The following is a 15,599-nucleotide window of genomic DNA, read 5'->3' on the forward strand; positions in this document are numbered from 1 at the left end:
AAAAAAAAAAAGGGCCTGTAGAAGTTGCACATGCCAGTTCTTAGCTGCTTCCTGTATGTCTTTGACAATCTACTTTTGCTATCCGCACAGTCCAGTGTTTCCCTTCTGTTGGCCCGGGGGACCAGCAGGGTGGTGGGAGAAGGAGGCAGGTTCTGTTGCACCTTGTGCTTCACCAGGCCAGTTCAGAATGCAGACTTTTTTCACGGGGGTGAAGCACTGCTAGAACTTGGGGTTTTCAGATTCCAAATGGAGCTTTGCAGCGCGAGCAGCTAAAAAAAAAAAAATTACGTTTGGACCTGTACGCTGATCAGACTTGATCTGGAATTTGTTATAAATAGGAGACCCCACAAAGTACTTTTCGGAGTGTAACAGCAGTTTATTCTAGCTCTCATATAGGGTCGGAGATGGATTTAGGGTAAATCCGAGCATTCGATCAACTGGGAGGATTGGAACAGGCAGGAGCTGTGAATATCAGTCAAAAGCGAGAAATGATCCAACAGGCACCTAGAGAGATTATCAGTATAGGCCCTGGCTTGCCTACAGTGAACCCTAGCAAACTTGGGCCATAAACTTGGGCCAAATTTGAAATGAAACCAGGCAAGTTTTGCATGATTCTGGGTTTAATTGTCAACATTTTGTAGAGCTCTGTTAACAACCTGGGTCCCCTTCCCTCTTTTGGAATAACATTCTTCTCCCTCTCTTCAGGTGGTGGTTCTGGTGAATGATGTCCCAGCTAACTGCTCTGGTTCATGTTCCTTTCAGTATTCTCGGGAAGCAACTCCTTTAGTCAGCCATGTGGAGTATTCACTAGGTAACAGTATTCGCACTTCATGGGATGACTGAGCCATTACACGGTCAAAAGGGCCTCTCTGACATTAGAGATGGGCTCAAACCAAATATCTTGGGTCCAACCACCCCGGAACTTAGGACATTTTGGAATCTGTACCCAGTTCTGGATCTGAATTTTGCACCTGGCCCCTATTTCTACAATGGGCTAAAATAAAACCCTAGTTATGGGGGGAAAGCCCATGAACTTGGTGTTTTGGAATCTGCGTTCAGATCTGAATTTTGTAGTTTGGATCCATCTCTTTTAACCGTGTCCCTTACAGCTTTTGGAATTGTGTACAGCTTTGCAAAGGTTGCTTACAGTACTACCATTCTGATTGTTGCTCCCTGTGACAGAGTGCTGGGCAAGCACTCTGGTCACTGCAGCTCTAATTAATTACTCCACAAGAGACCACATTAAGAAGAGCTGTGCCTAATTGATAGGCTGAGGAGAACCAAGAGGTTAATAATTAAGCCATTAGGCAGATGATACAAAAAGCCCAGGAAGGAAGTGGGGAAATGGATCAGAGGAAGCAGAGAGAGAGAGAGAGACTGCTTTTCCCTGCTTCTCTCAGGAGTTGAGGTCTCCCTGGGATTGTAGGTGTAACACTGTATAGAGTTTAAGGGTGGTGGAAACCAATATTATAAATAAACTGCATGGCGTGTTTTACCAGCAAAAAGGTCTTTGAGCAGTTTGTAGACTTGAGCAGGAGCCTGCCACACTCCCTTTACACTGCGTTGACATCATAAGCTTAGATTTCTGTTAACTTTTGGTGTTTGACTTGGTACCGCACAACATGCTGATTAAAAAATGTAAACGATATGAAACTAACATGGCACACATTAAATGAATTAAAAACTGGTTAACTGATCGTCTCAAAATGTAATGGTAAACAGAGAATCATCATCAAGTGGGTCTGTTTACAGTGGGTCAGTTCTTGGCCCTAGGTTTTTTAACATTTTTAATAATGACTGGGAAAATAACAAAATCACTGTGATAAAGTTTACAGATGATAAAAATTGGGGGGAGTGGTAAATAATGAAGAGGACATGTCACTGATTCAGAGCAATCTGGATCATTTTATAAACTGGGCACAAGCAAAGAATATGAGTTTTAGTATGGCTAAATATGTACCTATAGCAATAAAAAATGTAGGCCATATATACAGAATGGGGTACTCTGTCATGGAAAACGGTGACTCTGAGAGAGATTTGGAGGTAGGGGTCGATAATCAACTGAACATGAGCTCCCTGTGTGACACTGGCCAAAAGAGCTAATGCAATCTGGGATACATAAACAAGGGATCTTGAGTATCAGGACAGAGGTTATTTTTACCTCTGTCTCTGCACCCACTGCTTTAATACTGGATCCAGTTCTGGAGCCCACAATTCAAGAAGGATGTTGAGAAATTGGAGAGGGTTCAGAGAAGAGCCATGAGAATGATTAAATGATTAGAAAACATGCCTTATGGAGATAGACTCAAGGAGCTCAATCTATTTAGCTTATCAAAGAGACGGTTAAGAGATGACTTGATTACAGTCTATCAGTACTTACGTGGGGAACAACTATTTCATAATGGGATCTTCAGTCTAGCAGAGAAAGGTTAAACACGAGCCAAAGGCTATCAGTTGAAGCTAAACAAATTGAGACCAGAAATAAAGCATAAATTTATAACAGTGAGAGTAATTAACCACTGGAACAATTTACCAAGGGTTGTGGTGGATTCTCCACCACTGGCAATTTTTAAATCAAGGTTGGATGTTTTTCTAAAAGATGCTCTAGGAATAATTTTGGGGAAGTTCTATGGCCTATGCTATACAGGAGATCAGACTAGATGATTACAATGGTCCCTTCTGGTCTCAAATCTATGAAGTCCCCTCCGGCCCAAGCAGCAGGGCTGGGAAGACCCCTGAACCTAAAGGGGAGCTCTTTTGTGGTAAGCTGATTGAACTAAATTGGACCCCAGGAGAAGGGGACTGTTGTTTAAAGACTCTGGGTGTGAGTGGTTTATTTCTGAACCCTGAGAGCAGAGAGCCGTGCAGGGCCACACGGGACCACAAGGAGGTGTGGTCAGGCACATTGCCCCATGACAAAGCCTGATCTTCAGCTGTTGTACATCAGCATAACTACACTGAAGTCAACTGAGTTATGTTAAATCACACCGGGATCTAGTCCTATAGAATTAAACTGATGGAGGCCATTTAATTTTATAGCTTTCTTATCCCAGAATATAATATATAAGATGGACCGAGTATCACAAAAGCAGGACTAGAGATGGTCAACAATTTATCTGAAAAAAATTTACCTCTTTATTCAGTTCGTCTGACAACAGATAATTGTGTGTGCTGTTCATCTGTTTGATGCACTGTCCAAGCAAACATATTTCAGCCTATAGATTGGTTGCAACCAATCTACTGCTCATGGTGTGTGATTGGTCACATAAGTCACACAATCTTGTTCCTAATTCCTACTACAACTCCCATGAGGCAATGTGTTGCTATGGAAATGCAGCTAAATGTCCTGCTGAAGGGATTCCAAATGAAACGTTTTGGGTGAGTTCATGAAAATGAAATATTCCAATTTGGGTTGAATGTTCCCGTGGAAAAAATTAAGTTTTGTGGGAACTGCATTTTCTGTTAGAAAAACATTCAGACGGAAAATTCCTAATCTACTCTGTTCTCACACGGTGTCTTGCAGCACTCACCTAGCTTTAGCAGAGACCAGAAGAAGGTATAGATTCGAGATGGAGGAAAACGATAAGCATAGGAGACCTCTGTTGTTTGTAGTGTAGTAGTATCTATGAACCATCATGGGTCAGGACCCCAATGTGCTAGGCACCATATCAGATCACAGTAAAAGTGCAAGAAAAGAGACAATAGGTGAATGTGACCGACTCGGGAGGAGCAGAGGGAAACAATTTTTTACATTGTGATGACGATAGTTTTGCTAGGCACTCGTATAACTAGGGTGATGTGACTGCCGTAAATGCTTAGGCACAGTTAGCCTAAGCAGCTTCGTTGTTCTTGGGAAGCAAATTTGGGTGTCATTACTTAGCAACAGATTTGTAATTTTGTTTTAATTTATCCTTCCAGCTGACGGACTCCACGCTAGAGTTTATATCACAGGGTCTGGCTTTGCTGGGGGCAGCCAAGCACTGCAGATAGAGGTGAACCACACGACCTGCCAAGTCATGACTTCAAATCAAACTGGTATAGTTTGCTGGATGAACGTGTTACCAATGGGACTGTACCAGGTTACATTACTGGTGAGACCGTATGGGTTTGCTTGCAATGCCAGCAAAGGACAGGGCATCTACCTGAGAGTTAAGCCCAGGCTGGAAGCTATTGAACCTCCGACAGCTTCAGAGATTGGTATGTCTGAATTCAATATAAGCTCTCACATGAATATCTGCCTTTAGCATTATTGCTTTTAATAGGGTGTCTTTTCAACATTTGTATATGGGGCTTTAGCGGCTCATCTCTCCACCTGACATGGGAGTGACCAGGCACATTACATGTGCCCAATGGAGTAAAGTTTAATTTCTAGGGGCAGTGTTTCTCAGGAAGATGGCAGCTGGCTCTGGTTCTTCACTGGGGGTGCTACATCTCCTGGCTAGCTGTCTTGCAGTGCAGATGGATATGGGTGTATGCTACAGCTCTGGATAGTGGTGAGAGTTTCATGGCTAATTTTCTCATGTCATTTTGAATGCGGCCTGCGAAGTGTAATAAATTACTACATTGTGTACTTTGAGTGACCAAATGGAAATTGTGTCTGTGGCTAGCTACAAAATCTACAGAGAAAACCTCAAAAAGCAAAGCCCAAACCAATATTTTCCCCCTCACCTTTAAAATATAAGAGGAAAAAGGAGGGCACTATCTCCTCTTTCTGAAAAAGAAACATTCCCAAGCTATTCATAGAGTTTAAGTCCAGAAGGCACCATTATGATCATCTAGTCTGACCTCCTGCATAACATAGGTCAGAGAATTCTACCAGGTGACTCCTGTATCAAGCCCAGGGAAGGGGCAGGGTAGATCCTGGGTTGCCCTTAGATTAAAAAAGTGATCTTGGGTGTAAAAAGGTTGGAGACCTATAGAGAGAATATTTTAGAAAGGTGTCCAATCTTGTTTTAAAGAACTTGAGTGAAGGATCTACCACATCCCTTGGTAAATTGTTTCAATGGTTAATCACCTTTGCTGTTAAACATTTATATCTTATTTCTAGCCTGCATTTATGCTTCCAGCCATTGAATCTCATTACAGCTTTCTCTGCTCAGTTGAAAAGTCTGCTACTATCAGATGTTCTCCTTGTGTAGTTACCTGTAGTCACCTCTTAATCTTCTCTTTGTTTCCTAAAGTCTGGTACACCTCTGAAAGCTGACTTATATATCAGCTTCAGTTAGGGGTCTGGTTTCTTTCTACTGACCTAATCATACCAGGACAAGCCCTATTTTGGATGCAGTTATACTGGTATAAAGGTGCCTTATATTGGAATAGCTGATTGCTCTCTATATCGGAATAAGCTATACTGATATAAGTGGGACCCACTGGTTGGTGTGTGTTATAAGTTCCACTCCATGCTAATCTGCAAAGGACATGAGTAGCTGCCGCCTCTAGGGGCAGAGGTTTGGCTCATTAGCTCAAGTGACAGTGACTCATGCATTGATCTGTAGGGTCTCCCATTCAATCCCTGGTGTACTGGCCATAAAGACAGCAGTCTCAGAAGCACTTTTCTATTAGTATAACTGCTCCACACTGCGGGGGAGGGTTGTACAGCTTTGACTATACCAGTATAGTTAAACGATACTATTGTAGTTAAAGCAGTACAACACTTATCTGTAGACAAGCCTGTAATCTCTCAATGTAAGGCAAGCTTTCCAAACCTCAGATTGTTCTTGCAGCTATTTTCTGAAAGCTAGTCCATGGATCACCAGTGGCCTGCAAAACACTTCCTACTGGTCCCTGGAGAGCTGCCTGGTCACATGGTGTCAGTTTCTCCTGGTTTCCAGCTGCTACATCGCCTTAAAAGCCGCTAAAAATGCATTCAGTACTTCCCTAATGTTACTCTGCCATGTAAGAACTTCGGGAGTGGCCACAAGGACATTATTTGACCACTAGTGGGAGAGGAGGTGGCCTGGGCAGGCTTGATTGGCAGGGGAGGTGAGCCACATGGCAGTGAATGAGAAGGGAGATGGGTCCAGGAGACGCAGTGTCTATTGAAATGTGGTCCACTCTATGATGAAGTTGGAAGTCACCTTGCTGTGGAGTTCTTAACCTGGGGGTTGTGAACAGGCTTCAGGGGTTCACAACCCCCACCTCCTTTCCTTATGGCTAGATGGAGTGGGGGTCCCAGATGTTTCTGTTCTTATATGGATGGGGTCCTGGTACAGGGAAAGGTTGAGAATTGCTGCTGTACATCATTTAAAAAGAAGTAGATACAAAGCTTTGGCCTTGTTTTTTTCCTCTCACTACACGCCCAGTAATCCAACTCCTCTTCTGATTGCAATGATCTTTCACTCATTAAAAAGAAAAACAAGTATATTGTTATCCTACATTACACATGCTTTGAACATTTGTAATTGGAAAGAGTTACAGTTTCCATCTGTGTTTTTAATTTCTTCCATTAAAATGCCTCTCCAATTCTCTCAAAAAATGCACACATGATTTTGCATACGGATATCAGTGCAGATATCAAAACTTATGAGCATTAATGGATATAAAGTACACATGAATAGTGTACGCTTAATTTGGGGCTGTTTATCCTGCAGTCCCCACAGGAGAGACCTGGCTTAAGTTTTGAGTTGCGTTCCACTGTTGTAAACACAGGAAACTCAGACTTCTAGAGGGAGAGGCTACAGAGTATCTTCAAAAACAATGAGGAGTTCAGTAGCACCTTAAAGACTAACAGATTTATTTGGGCATAAGCTTTCATGGATACAAACCTCACTTCTTCAGATGCATGGAGTGAAAGTTTCAGATACAGGCGTAAATATACTGACATATGAAGAGAAGGGAGGTACCCTACAAGTGGAGAATAAGTGTTGACAGGGCCAATTCAGTCAGGGTGGATGTGGTCCACTCCCAATAATTTATGAGGAGGTGTCAATACCAAGAGAGGGAAAGTTGCTTTTGTAGTGAGCCAGCCACTCCCAGTCCCTGTTCAAGCCCAAAGTAATGGTGTCAAATTTGCAAATGAATCTTAGTTCTGCAGTGTCTCTTTGAAGTCTGTTTTGAAGTTTTTTTGTTGAAGGATGGCTACTTTTAAATCTGTTATTGAATGTCCAGGGAGATTGAAGTGTTCTCCTACTGGCTTTTGTATGTTACCATTTCTGATGACTGATTTGTGTCCATTTAATTTTTTACATACAGACTGTCTGGTTTGGCCAATGTACATGGCAGAGGGGCATTGCTAGCACACAATGTCAGATATAACACTTTCTGTACACTGCACTTACAATGAAATCATTGGTTTTGTAGGAGGGTGCACAGTGATCCTCCGAGGGACTGGTTTTGATGGGGTAAGCCTGGTGTTGTTTGGATCTCAGCCTTGTCCAATTAACACCAACACCAGCAACTCAGTAAGGATTGAATGTGAAGTTCCCTCTCGGGTAAGAAACAGCATTTCATACTTGTCCATGTAGCCCAGTGGGCTAGCTTGCCTTCATTATATTTACTGAGTTGCATCATATTCTGCTTTGCATTATATTCAGCAGTAATGCAAGAAACCTACAGGCCTGTATACTGTAAGACATTAGCTTCAGCAAGTTGGCATAAGGTTTGACACCTCTGATCTTTGAACAGATAAACGGCCCAATGGAAAATCCCCAAGTATTTGGGGAGCTGAAAATAGAGTTCAAGGGAAAATTCTGACCACAGGTAAATAATTCAGCCACAGAAGTGTCCTAGCAATGAACTGATGTACATAATAGCTACATGAGATACATTTAAGGCTAGCCTGCTTGCTTGCCAAATGTATTCCTTTTCTTATAAGTTTCTTATTTTCTTATAGGTTTGATTATTTGTTTTTTTATAATAGGTTTATGTTAGGGTATATTTTGGCTGTAACACAAGGGACCTGCAGGCCACATCCTGTATGGTGAGCTAAGGCAAAGTTAGCATACATGTGTCTGGGACCTTTCACCTAGATAAATGGAGCTAAAGCATAAGGTCCATATATGACTGCAACTTTTAACATAGAGGATGCATTGAAATAGATTGGCATAGGGGCTTTCCTAAATTTAGACCCTTTTAAATGTAACAGGTACACCACAGAGCGTGGAAAGAACTGAAATAACCAGTTAGGACAGAAATAGCAAATGTGATACCTAACCACAAAAGGGCCATGGTAACGAATTGACTTATGTAATAAGTTGAGATCATTGATATACTAACCTATAGGAAAAAGACTTTCCGACATCAATGAGGTGAGGAAATACAAATAAGGAGAAGGGAAAAATCCCCTACTGAATATGCATCAAACATAACGGTGTTAGTGTAACATATTATAAAAGAGACATCCCAACCTAGGGGCAGTAGGAGAGAGAGAAGTAGTCCTTGGGAGGTGCCAGAATGATGGCCACTGGTGATGATGGGGAGGGCGATGATGAGGAAGATGATGGCTAACATTTTAGGTTGTTCTGCAAGGGCTGATGTGAGTATATGGATGTGCAGATGTACATTCTGTAGAATCTCTATCTACCTTACTAAGTTGGGGTGTTTGTGACTCTGCTAAATGTATTAATAAACTGTATTTGTAAATATAAAAGAGTTCCTATATTGTGAGTGTTGCAACTGTACACATCAGGGTTCCCAACTATATAATAATTTAAATAATACTGGGCTTGATCTTGGGGCAAGAACCTGTCAACCCTCAAAGTGATAACTGGGGATTCTTAAGTAATCAATATAATTAATACATAATCTAAGATCAGGCTACACCCCTCTGGGGAGAATCACTTTGCAGGGGCGTGGGAGAGGCTCATGTGGCCCTTTCTTTTGTATCTATATGTTCATCACTGGTGGATTGCTTGCAGGCTACATGTGTCCAAGTGGTTAAATGATGTTCCAAGTCAATGATTGCAAACACCAGGCTCAGTAGTGAAGCTTCACACAAACAGAAGTGAGACTAGCACTACAGACTTTTGGCTCCAGCAAGATATGTCCATACCGTTTGCACTAAAGGAGACTCTCTGGCTGTTGTAGTAGTGTTAAGGCTCATATTCTCTGGAGGCACCCACGACTGAGCATCATAATCGCACACACTTGAGCAGAGGGCAGTGGTGGCCATACATGTTAGTCAGCACCTTGCCATGACCCGTCTTGGGTTCTACTTATGCTCTATGGATGCTTCTCTAGCTGATAAGCTCAGGTCAGGACATTAATGCCCTTAATCTTGCATGTAAGGGAAGGAGGTACTTGTATTTTACTAAGACATGTAAATCTCTGCTCTTTTTTCAAACTCTTTTTTCCAGGGGGATGAAGACTATGTTGTCCCTGTGACACTAACCGCTGGGTCCCAGTCTGCCACGTTCCCCGAGGTGTTTAAGTACGATCCTTCTTTAAATCCAGCCGTTGTATCGCTGAGCAGAAACAGAAGCACCACAGCAGGTGACAAAGCCAGAGTCTCGAGATGCAAAGAGATGGCGGGTGTAAAAATCTAACTGCTCTAAAAAGTTTCATTTTCCATTGTTGCCAACAACGTGGGCAGGGCAGAGGCACTAGGTGACCAAGAGGGCTGGGCATTGCTGCTTGCACATGGAGCCTTTTACTCCCAGGTCACCAGTTCCAGTCTGGCCTTGTTCAGTCGTGAAGACTCTTGCCATCTGATGGTGCCCCTGTGGCCCATGTGAGAAGAGTCATTGGTTTCAGCTTAATATAGCTGGGTGTCCATATTTATAAACCATCATCACAGCTGGGTGTCCTGCTGGCATGGTGAGCAGTCCAGGGATGAGAATGGACCATAGAGACTGACCTATCCTTGCGTCCCTGAGGTAATCCAAATTCAGGGCATAGTAGCATGTGTGTAGTGTGGGGCCAGGAATGAGGAAGAACTTGCTTTGCTACTGTCCATACTATACCTGTAATAGGGGGTGTAATAACACACCTCTCATCACTTTTCATCAGTAGATCTCAAAGCACTTTTGAAAAGAGATCTGGCTGAAAAGTTTCTGATGAAACAGTATCTCAGGCCAGGATCGAATTTCTGGAAAGAGAGAGAGTAGCCCCCACAGACTAGTCAATAGCTCAGTGATTAGGGTACTCAGTATGATATGGGGAATTGAACATGGGTCCTCTGTCTGCTAAGTGACTGACCGAATGACTAAACTATTGGCTTTTCTGGGTGTCCTTTCTCTCTCTCTCTCTCTCTCTCTCTCTCTCTCTCTTTTTTTTAAATGAAAAATCTCAAATAGGCTCATTTTCATTCTGTAATGGAACAAAACTGTCAAAACATCCAAATGTTTCAGTAAATGGAATTCTTGTTTTCTGGCCAGCCCTACTAAGTATCATTAATCCCAATTTATAGGTGGGGAAACTGAGGCACAGGGCAGTCAAGTGACTTGCTCAAGGTCATCCAGCAGACCAGTGCCAGAGCAGCACCCAGGTCTCCTGAGTACCAGGCTCTATACCTTAGGCCATATTGCCTCTCAGAAAGCTTCAATTCTCAAGCCAGCCTCATACTGCTCCCCATCTGAGCACATTCCATGTAAAATCAATTGTTGTAGCGAAGTCCCTAGTGAACTTGATGGACTCTCTAGCATCTCCATTTTCAAGGCCAAAACTCTGCTTGGGGTAGAGTTTGCATGTTTAATTTATCTTTTATGAATTTCTTCTCTTTAAATGTTGTTGGTTGCTCAGAGTTGAAGGTTACATGGGGTGTCAGTGGTGTGAGTGTCACTTTTATTGTGGAAAGGCATTTCTGAAGGGGGAAAGGTTTCGCAGCCGACAGCCAGGCTCTGGATTTGCCTGATTTCCTCTGTCAGCTTGCTCCATGGCCAGCTCCAACACCTTCTGCAAATATGCAGTTCACTGAAAATAAAATAGTGGAGACCATGTCCCTCTGAAAACTTAGCCCATTGGATGTAAATATTTACTAACTTCATCTTCTGCCCCCATTATCACTTTTTTTCAGTTATCTTAAGTGAGTAGTTTCCTGATGCTGTAGCCTTTTGTTTTTAGCAAATATTTCCTGGGCCAGGAACATTAAAGGTGCTCACGCCAGCCTACTATATCTAGAACGTAACACCTCCTTTCTCTCTCTGAGGAGACAAGTATTGCCAGTCAGCAGCAGCCTGGTTATTGCCATGGTTATATATTGGGGTTGGACTGAATGATCTGGACCAAGAGGAAATTGGAGAGTGGGGAATCAGTTACTGACTGCAGAGCCAACACAGCGAGCTTAGTTTAGCAGACAAAGGTTAGAGACAGCCTTATAGCTTATAGACTTCAAGCAATAGCTTATAGATATTTGGCATGTGAGGTTGCAGCCCAAATGCAACGGGCAGGCGGTGTTGTGTTAGATAGATAGATAGATAGGGAGCTGGACTGGAAGTCAGGTGGGTTCCAGTCCCAGCTCTGTTGTTGAGCTGCTCTCTGACAAGTCACTTCACCTCTCCTATCCATTTACCTGGCTTGTGTATTTAGGTTGTAAACTCTCTGAGGCAGGAGCTGTTGTAATACCGACAGTCCCCGGTCATCGGTGGGCAGGATCAAACTGGGGATCTCTGGAGCTTACTGCATGAGCCTCTACAGCATGAGCTAAAAGCCAACTGCCTGTTAGCTAAGGCTGTAGAGCAAACTCATTAATCTCTCGCTCTGAGTGGTCTCGGTGCCACTAGATGGGACAGAACACCTCACCCAGGAGGTGTGTGGGTTACACTGTCTCTTAGGATGTGTCTGTACCGCACGAAGGGCGGTGGGGTTCTGATCTCAGTGGGGTCTCAACGTACTACTGTAATATAAATACCACTGCCACGTGTTGCCAGCCCAAGAAGATACCTGTGGTCTGAGATCCCGTTCTTGGGCAGGGGGACGTGTCTGAGTTTGACCTCACTCCTTGAGATTGCCCAGAAGACCATGTGATGTGGGACCCAATTCCAGGAGCACGGGCAGAACGTTGTCCGCAGCAGAACCGGAACCCAACCATTTCACAATCATCACAGCCCTATGGTATCGTTTCAGAGAGAGGGAACAGGAATGAAGAGTGGTGGAATAGGGAGGGGGAAAGGAAGAACAGACCCTCCCATCCCCACACCGTCCTGTCTTTCAGTTTTTTTCTTTTCTCATCTGTCTTTCGAGCCTATCCAATCTCTCCACTATGCACTAAAATAAAACTCCCCCTAGGCTCACCACCCTGGCTGGACGTAGCACCAATGCGAGAGGCGAGCTGATCACCTTCCTTACTGCACACACAGAGTTTCTGTTCCATTTCCCTCTCCCCTTTTCATTTTCTAATACTGCAGAATGCCTAAATAAGGGAAAGTGTCCTTTATCGTCTGAATATTATTCAGATACGATAACACCAAAGGGAGATTTTTCTAGCCGCAGGCAGCACAAGTGTATGGAACTTCTTAATGTCATAGAATCTCATGAATGGTGATGGTACTGGGGGTTTAACCTCTTATTCAGAAGTTGGCTTTTAATATAATTTTCCTCCTATCATAAAAATAAATAAATGACACCAATGCCTTCCAGGCATTTTCGGATTAAGCTGACAATTGACCGAGAGTCCAAAGAGTTCAGGTCATTGAAAGTCTGTGAAGTTGTATATATTAAAGTTTCAAACTTTATTTGACTGTGATGGCACTGAGCCCATTTAGAGAAAGTTAAATGAGTCTGCTCTACAGCCTTAGCTAACAGGCAGTTGGCGTTTAGCTTCTACTGTAGAGGCTCATGTACTAAGCTCCAGAGGTTCCAGGTTCGATCCTGCCTGCCGACAACCGGGGTCTGTTGGTGTTCCATAAACAGGTTTTCAGTGAACTCTTCCCTGACATCTGGCAATGCACTGGGAGAAAAGACCTCAGGAGCAGATTGTATTTGCACAGACACACCGACTCTGCCTACGTGTTCAGCAGCCAGGACTGCTTTGTCAAAGTGATTGGTTTTGGGTTACAGTTCACTTTAGTATTGAATACAGGGCTAATGAAGTGTTGTTATCCTTATTGGATGAGTGTTGGGCAGCAGGACGGTACTTAGCCTGCCCTGATTGAAGGGGTCACCCTAAACTGAACCTCACTTGCCAAGTGGGGGGGAGGGGGGGGTCGGGATGCCAAATCCCAGTGAGAACAAGAGTGGGTTGGGACAGATGTTCTTGTGGTGTGGTATGGACTCTGCATAAAGAATCCTAGACAACATTTGACCCTCCGCTCCCCTAAAGACAGAGCTGATGGAACCGTTTTTCTGCTCAGTTATTACTAGAGCTGAGTTCCCTGATGAGCAGGTCTAGGGGCTAAGGCTTAGACCTGGTCTGGGGACAGTGCTGCAGTAAAAGACAATGAACAGGCAGCTGCCCAGAGGTTGCCCACCACCCAGTGAAATCACGAAGAGTTGAACTCAGTCAGAACGAGGCTAAGTGGGGGAACCTCAGAATACGGCATCACAGAAGTGGCAGCGAGCAGCCAGGGAAGGGTGGCAGAGATAACAGCGGCAGCTGTGTTGAGCCAGTTGCAGAGGTGGAGGTGTCATCTATGCCTGCTTGGGGGGGGCATTCTGTCCCCCTTTTGTAGTGACTAGGCCAGATAGAGATGAGCCTGCTACAGCCTGGGCTAAGAGAGATGTGTCTTTTAGCTCAGGCAGTAGAGACTCATTGTATTAAGCTCCAGAGGTCCCAGGTTTGATCCTGGCTGCCGCCAACTGGCATCTGCTGGCATTACAGAGGCATTACTCAATGCCCCCTTCCCCTTTTTTCAGGGGTGGGAGGTGGACCTATGTGAATGCATTGCTGAACTCTGGGTCTTCGCTGACTAAGGCAACCGACTGTGAGTGGGATGCAGTGGAGGAGAAGGAGTGGTGTGTTAAATGGATATTTGTTTGTCAAACTTTCCTGCTGCAAGGTGGAAAACTGAGCAAAGGACACTGCCCAATGTACTATGGATGGGTGCTTGATTATGGTTACATACTTTTGAATTGTAGTTGTGGTGTTTTCACCAATGAATGCTGGATTCCCTTTCCCTCTTTAATAAAAGTTTTCTTTTGTTATACACGGATTCAGTGCTTGTGGTCTGCAATGCAGAGTTAGGTCGATGAAAGGCAGCTTATGTTGATCTAACTATGGAAGCGCCCACACTTAAATTTTGCTCCCATTGAATTAACTACCCCACTATGCCAACTTACTAACGCCACCTCCATGAGCAGCTTAGAGTGAGGGTCGATGTAGTGATGTAGATACAGTGCCAACGTAGACACTGCGCTGCTCATGTCGACCGTCACTGGCTTTCAAGACCCTTCCCACCATGCCCCACGCCGACAGTACAATCGATACAAGCGCTCCTGGTGAGGGTGCGCACTGATGACACAAGGAGCAAAGTGTAGGCATGCACAAGCGGCGTAAGTACTGAGGCAGCTGTATGCTGACGTAAGTTAGGTCGACTTAATTTCGCAGTGTCGATGTGGCCTCTGAGGTGCCCAAGAGTGGTGTTTAGTTTTCCCAGGTTACTGGATGGGGGCTCGAGCTGGTTCTGTTTTGCTTTGCTAAGAAGAATCTCTTTTTCTGTTGACTCCATCTGGCAGAAGAGTTACATTTACATATAGAATTGGAAAGTACCTGCTTCAAACTCTGCTCAGAGGGGCCGGTGGCTGAGAGAAGCTTAGTCCAGTTCCTACTGCCTCATTAAAGGGAGTGGCTTCTCTTTAGAATGAAGGTTATAAAAGCCCCCAGATTGAATCCTAGCTGTGGTAATGCACTGGAGAGGCATCTGCAGAGACAGAAAGATCAGTGCCTGACTAGGAAGTCTGTGTTTATTAGTTAAGTGGGCTGGGCTACCCATCAGTAGACACAATGACTATCTGAATCAGACTTGCTTTATCTAAGGGAGCTGGATAGCACAGAAGAATGTTAATGGAATATTAAACTTTTCAATTTTACATAACTCAACCAACCTCCACACCCCAACCCCAGCAAGACTATTGGCTAAGTGGCCTTTGTGATGTAGGTTTGGTGGTCACAGTCCAGTTGCTAGTGCAGTGGGAAGGCGTCAACATCTCGAAAAACTGCCACCCCAGTTGGCAACTTGACTAGAGAGGCAAAGGGATGGATGGGGGCCCATGGAGACTAACATTCACTTTTCTAGAAGAGGCCCTCTAGCCCAGGGTTGATGCGAATGGGCAGGACAGTGTGCCAAAGAAACTTGCATTGCTACAGCTTGTGTTGTGAAGAGACTTCTCTTGCTCTGACACTTGCCGATGCACTAGATTCACGGTATCAACAAACAATTCGACTGCTTCATGTGTTCTCCTTTCCACAGGGCACCAGTCACTCCAGATTAGAATATCATCATTCGCAAATTGTACGGGCCTGGATGTACAGGTCAAAATTGAGGACACAGTGGCACAGATCCAAGCACGAACAGCCTATGGCGTCGATGTAGAACTGCCTGCTCTGGCAGATGGATGGTACAACCTTTCTGTCATCATCAATGGCATTGCAATTGGCTCACATGGGTGAGTGAATGTGCCTGTTCCCTCAAGGATGTGAACTTCATTAGCTAAATTCTACTTGGGATTTTAGGGTTAACGGAAAAGCAAAGATAACATGGGCTCGGTAAGAGAGCCCGCTTGCTAAG

General features: G+C 44.1%; 1 protein-coding gene across 11 annotated transcripts in view; it reads left to right on the forward strand.

Moving 5' to 3' along the window:
* The window catches only part of PKHD1 (PKHD1 ciliary IPT domain containing fibrocystin/polyductin), a 417,278-nt gene that overhangs the window by 59,809 nt on the left and 341,870 nt on the right, over positions 1-15,599 (forward strand). For all 11 annotated transcript variants that reach the window (XR_007356005.2, XR_007356007.2, XM_048845758.2 and 8 more), the window contains 5 exons: positions 706-811; positions 3,919-4,197; positions 7,300-7,430; positions 9,294-9,429; positions 15,282-15,477. Coding sequence is in view for 9 of the 11 variants with exons in the window: in XM_048845758.2 (XP_048701715.2) it covers positions 706-811; positions 3,919-4,197; positions 7,300-7,430; positions 9,294-9,429; positions 15,282-15,477 (848 nt within the window). In the remaining 2 variants the exon portion in view is untranslated. The remainder of the gene's footprint in view (positions 1-705; positions 812-3,918; positions 4,198-7,299; positions 7,431-9,293; positions 9,430-15,281; positions 15,478-15,599) is intronic.

Source organism: Caretta caretta, chromosome 3 (genome assembly GCF_965140235.1).
Source record: "Caretta caretta isolate rCarCar2 chromosome 3, rCarCar1.hap1, whole genome shotgun sequence".
NCBI classification, from domain to species: Eukaryota; Metazoa; Chordata; order Testudines; family Cheloniidae; genus Caretta; species Caretta caretta.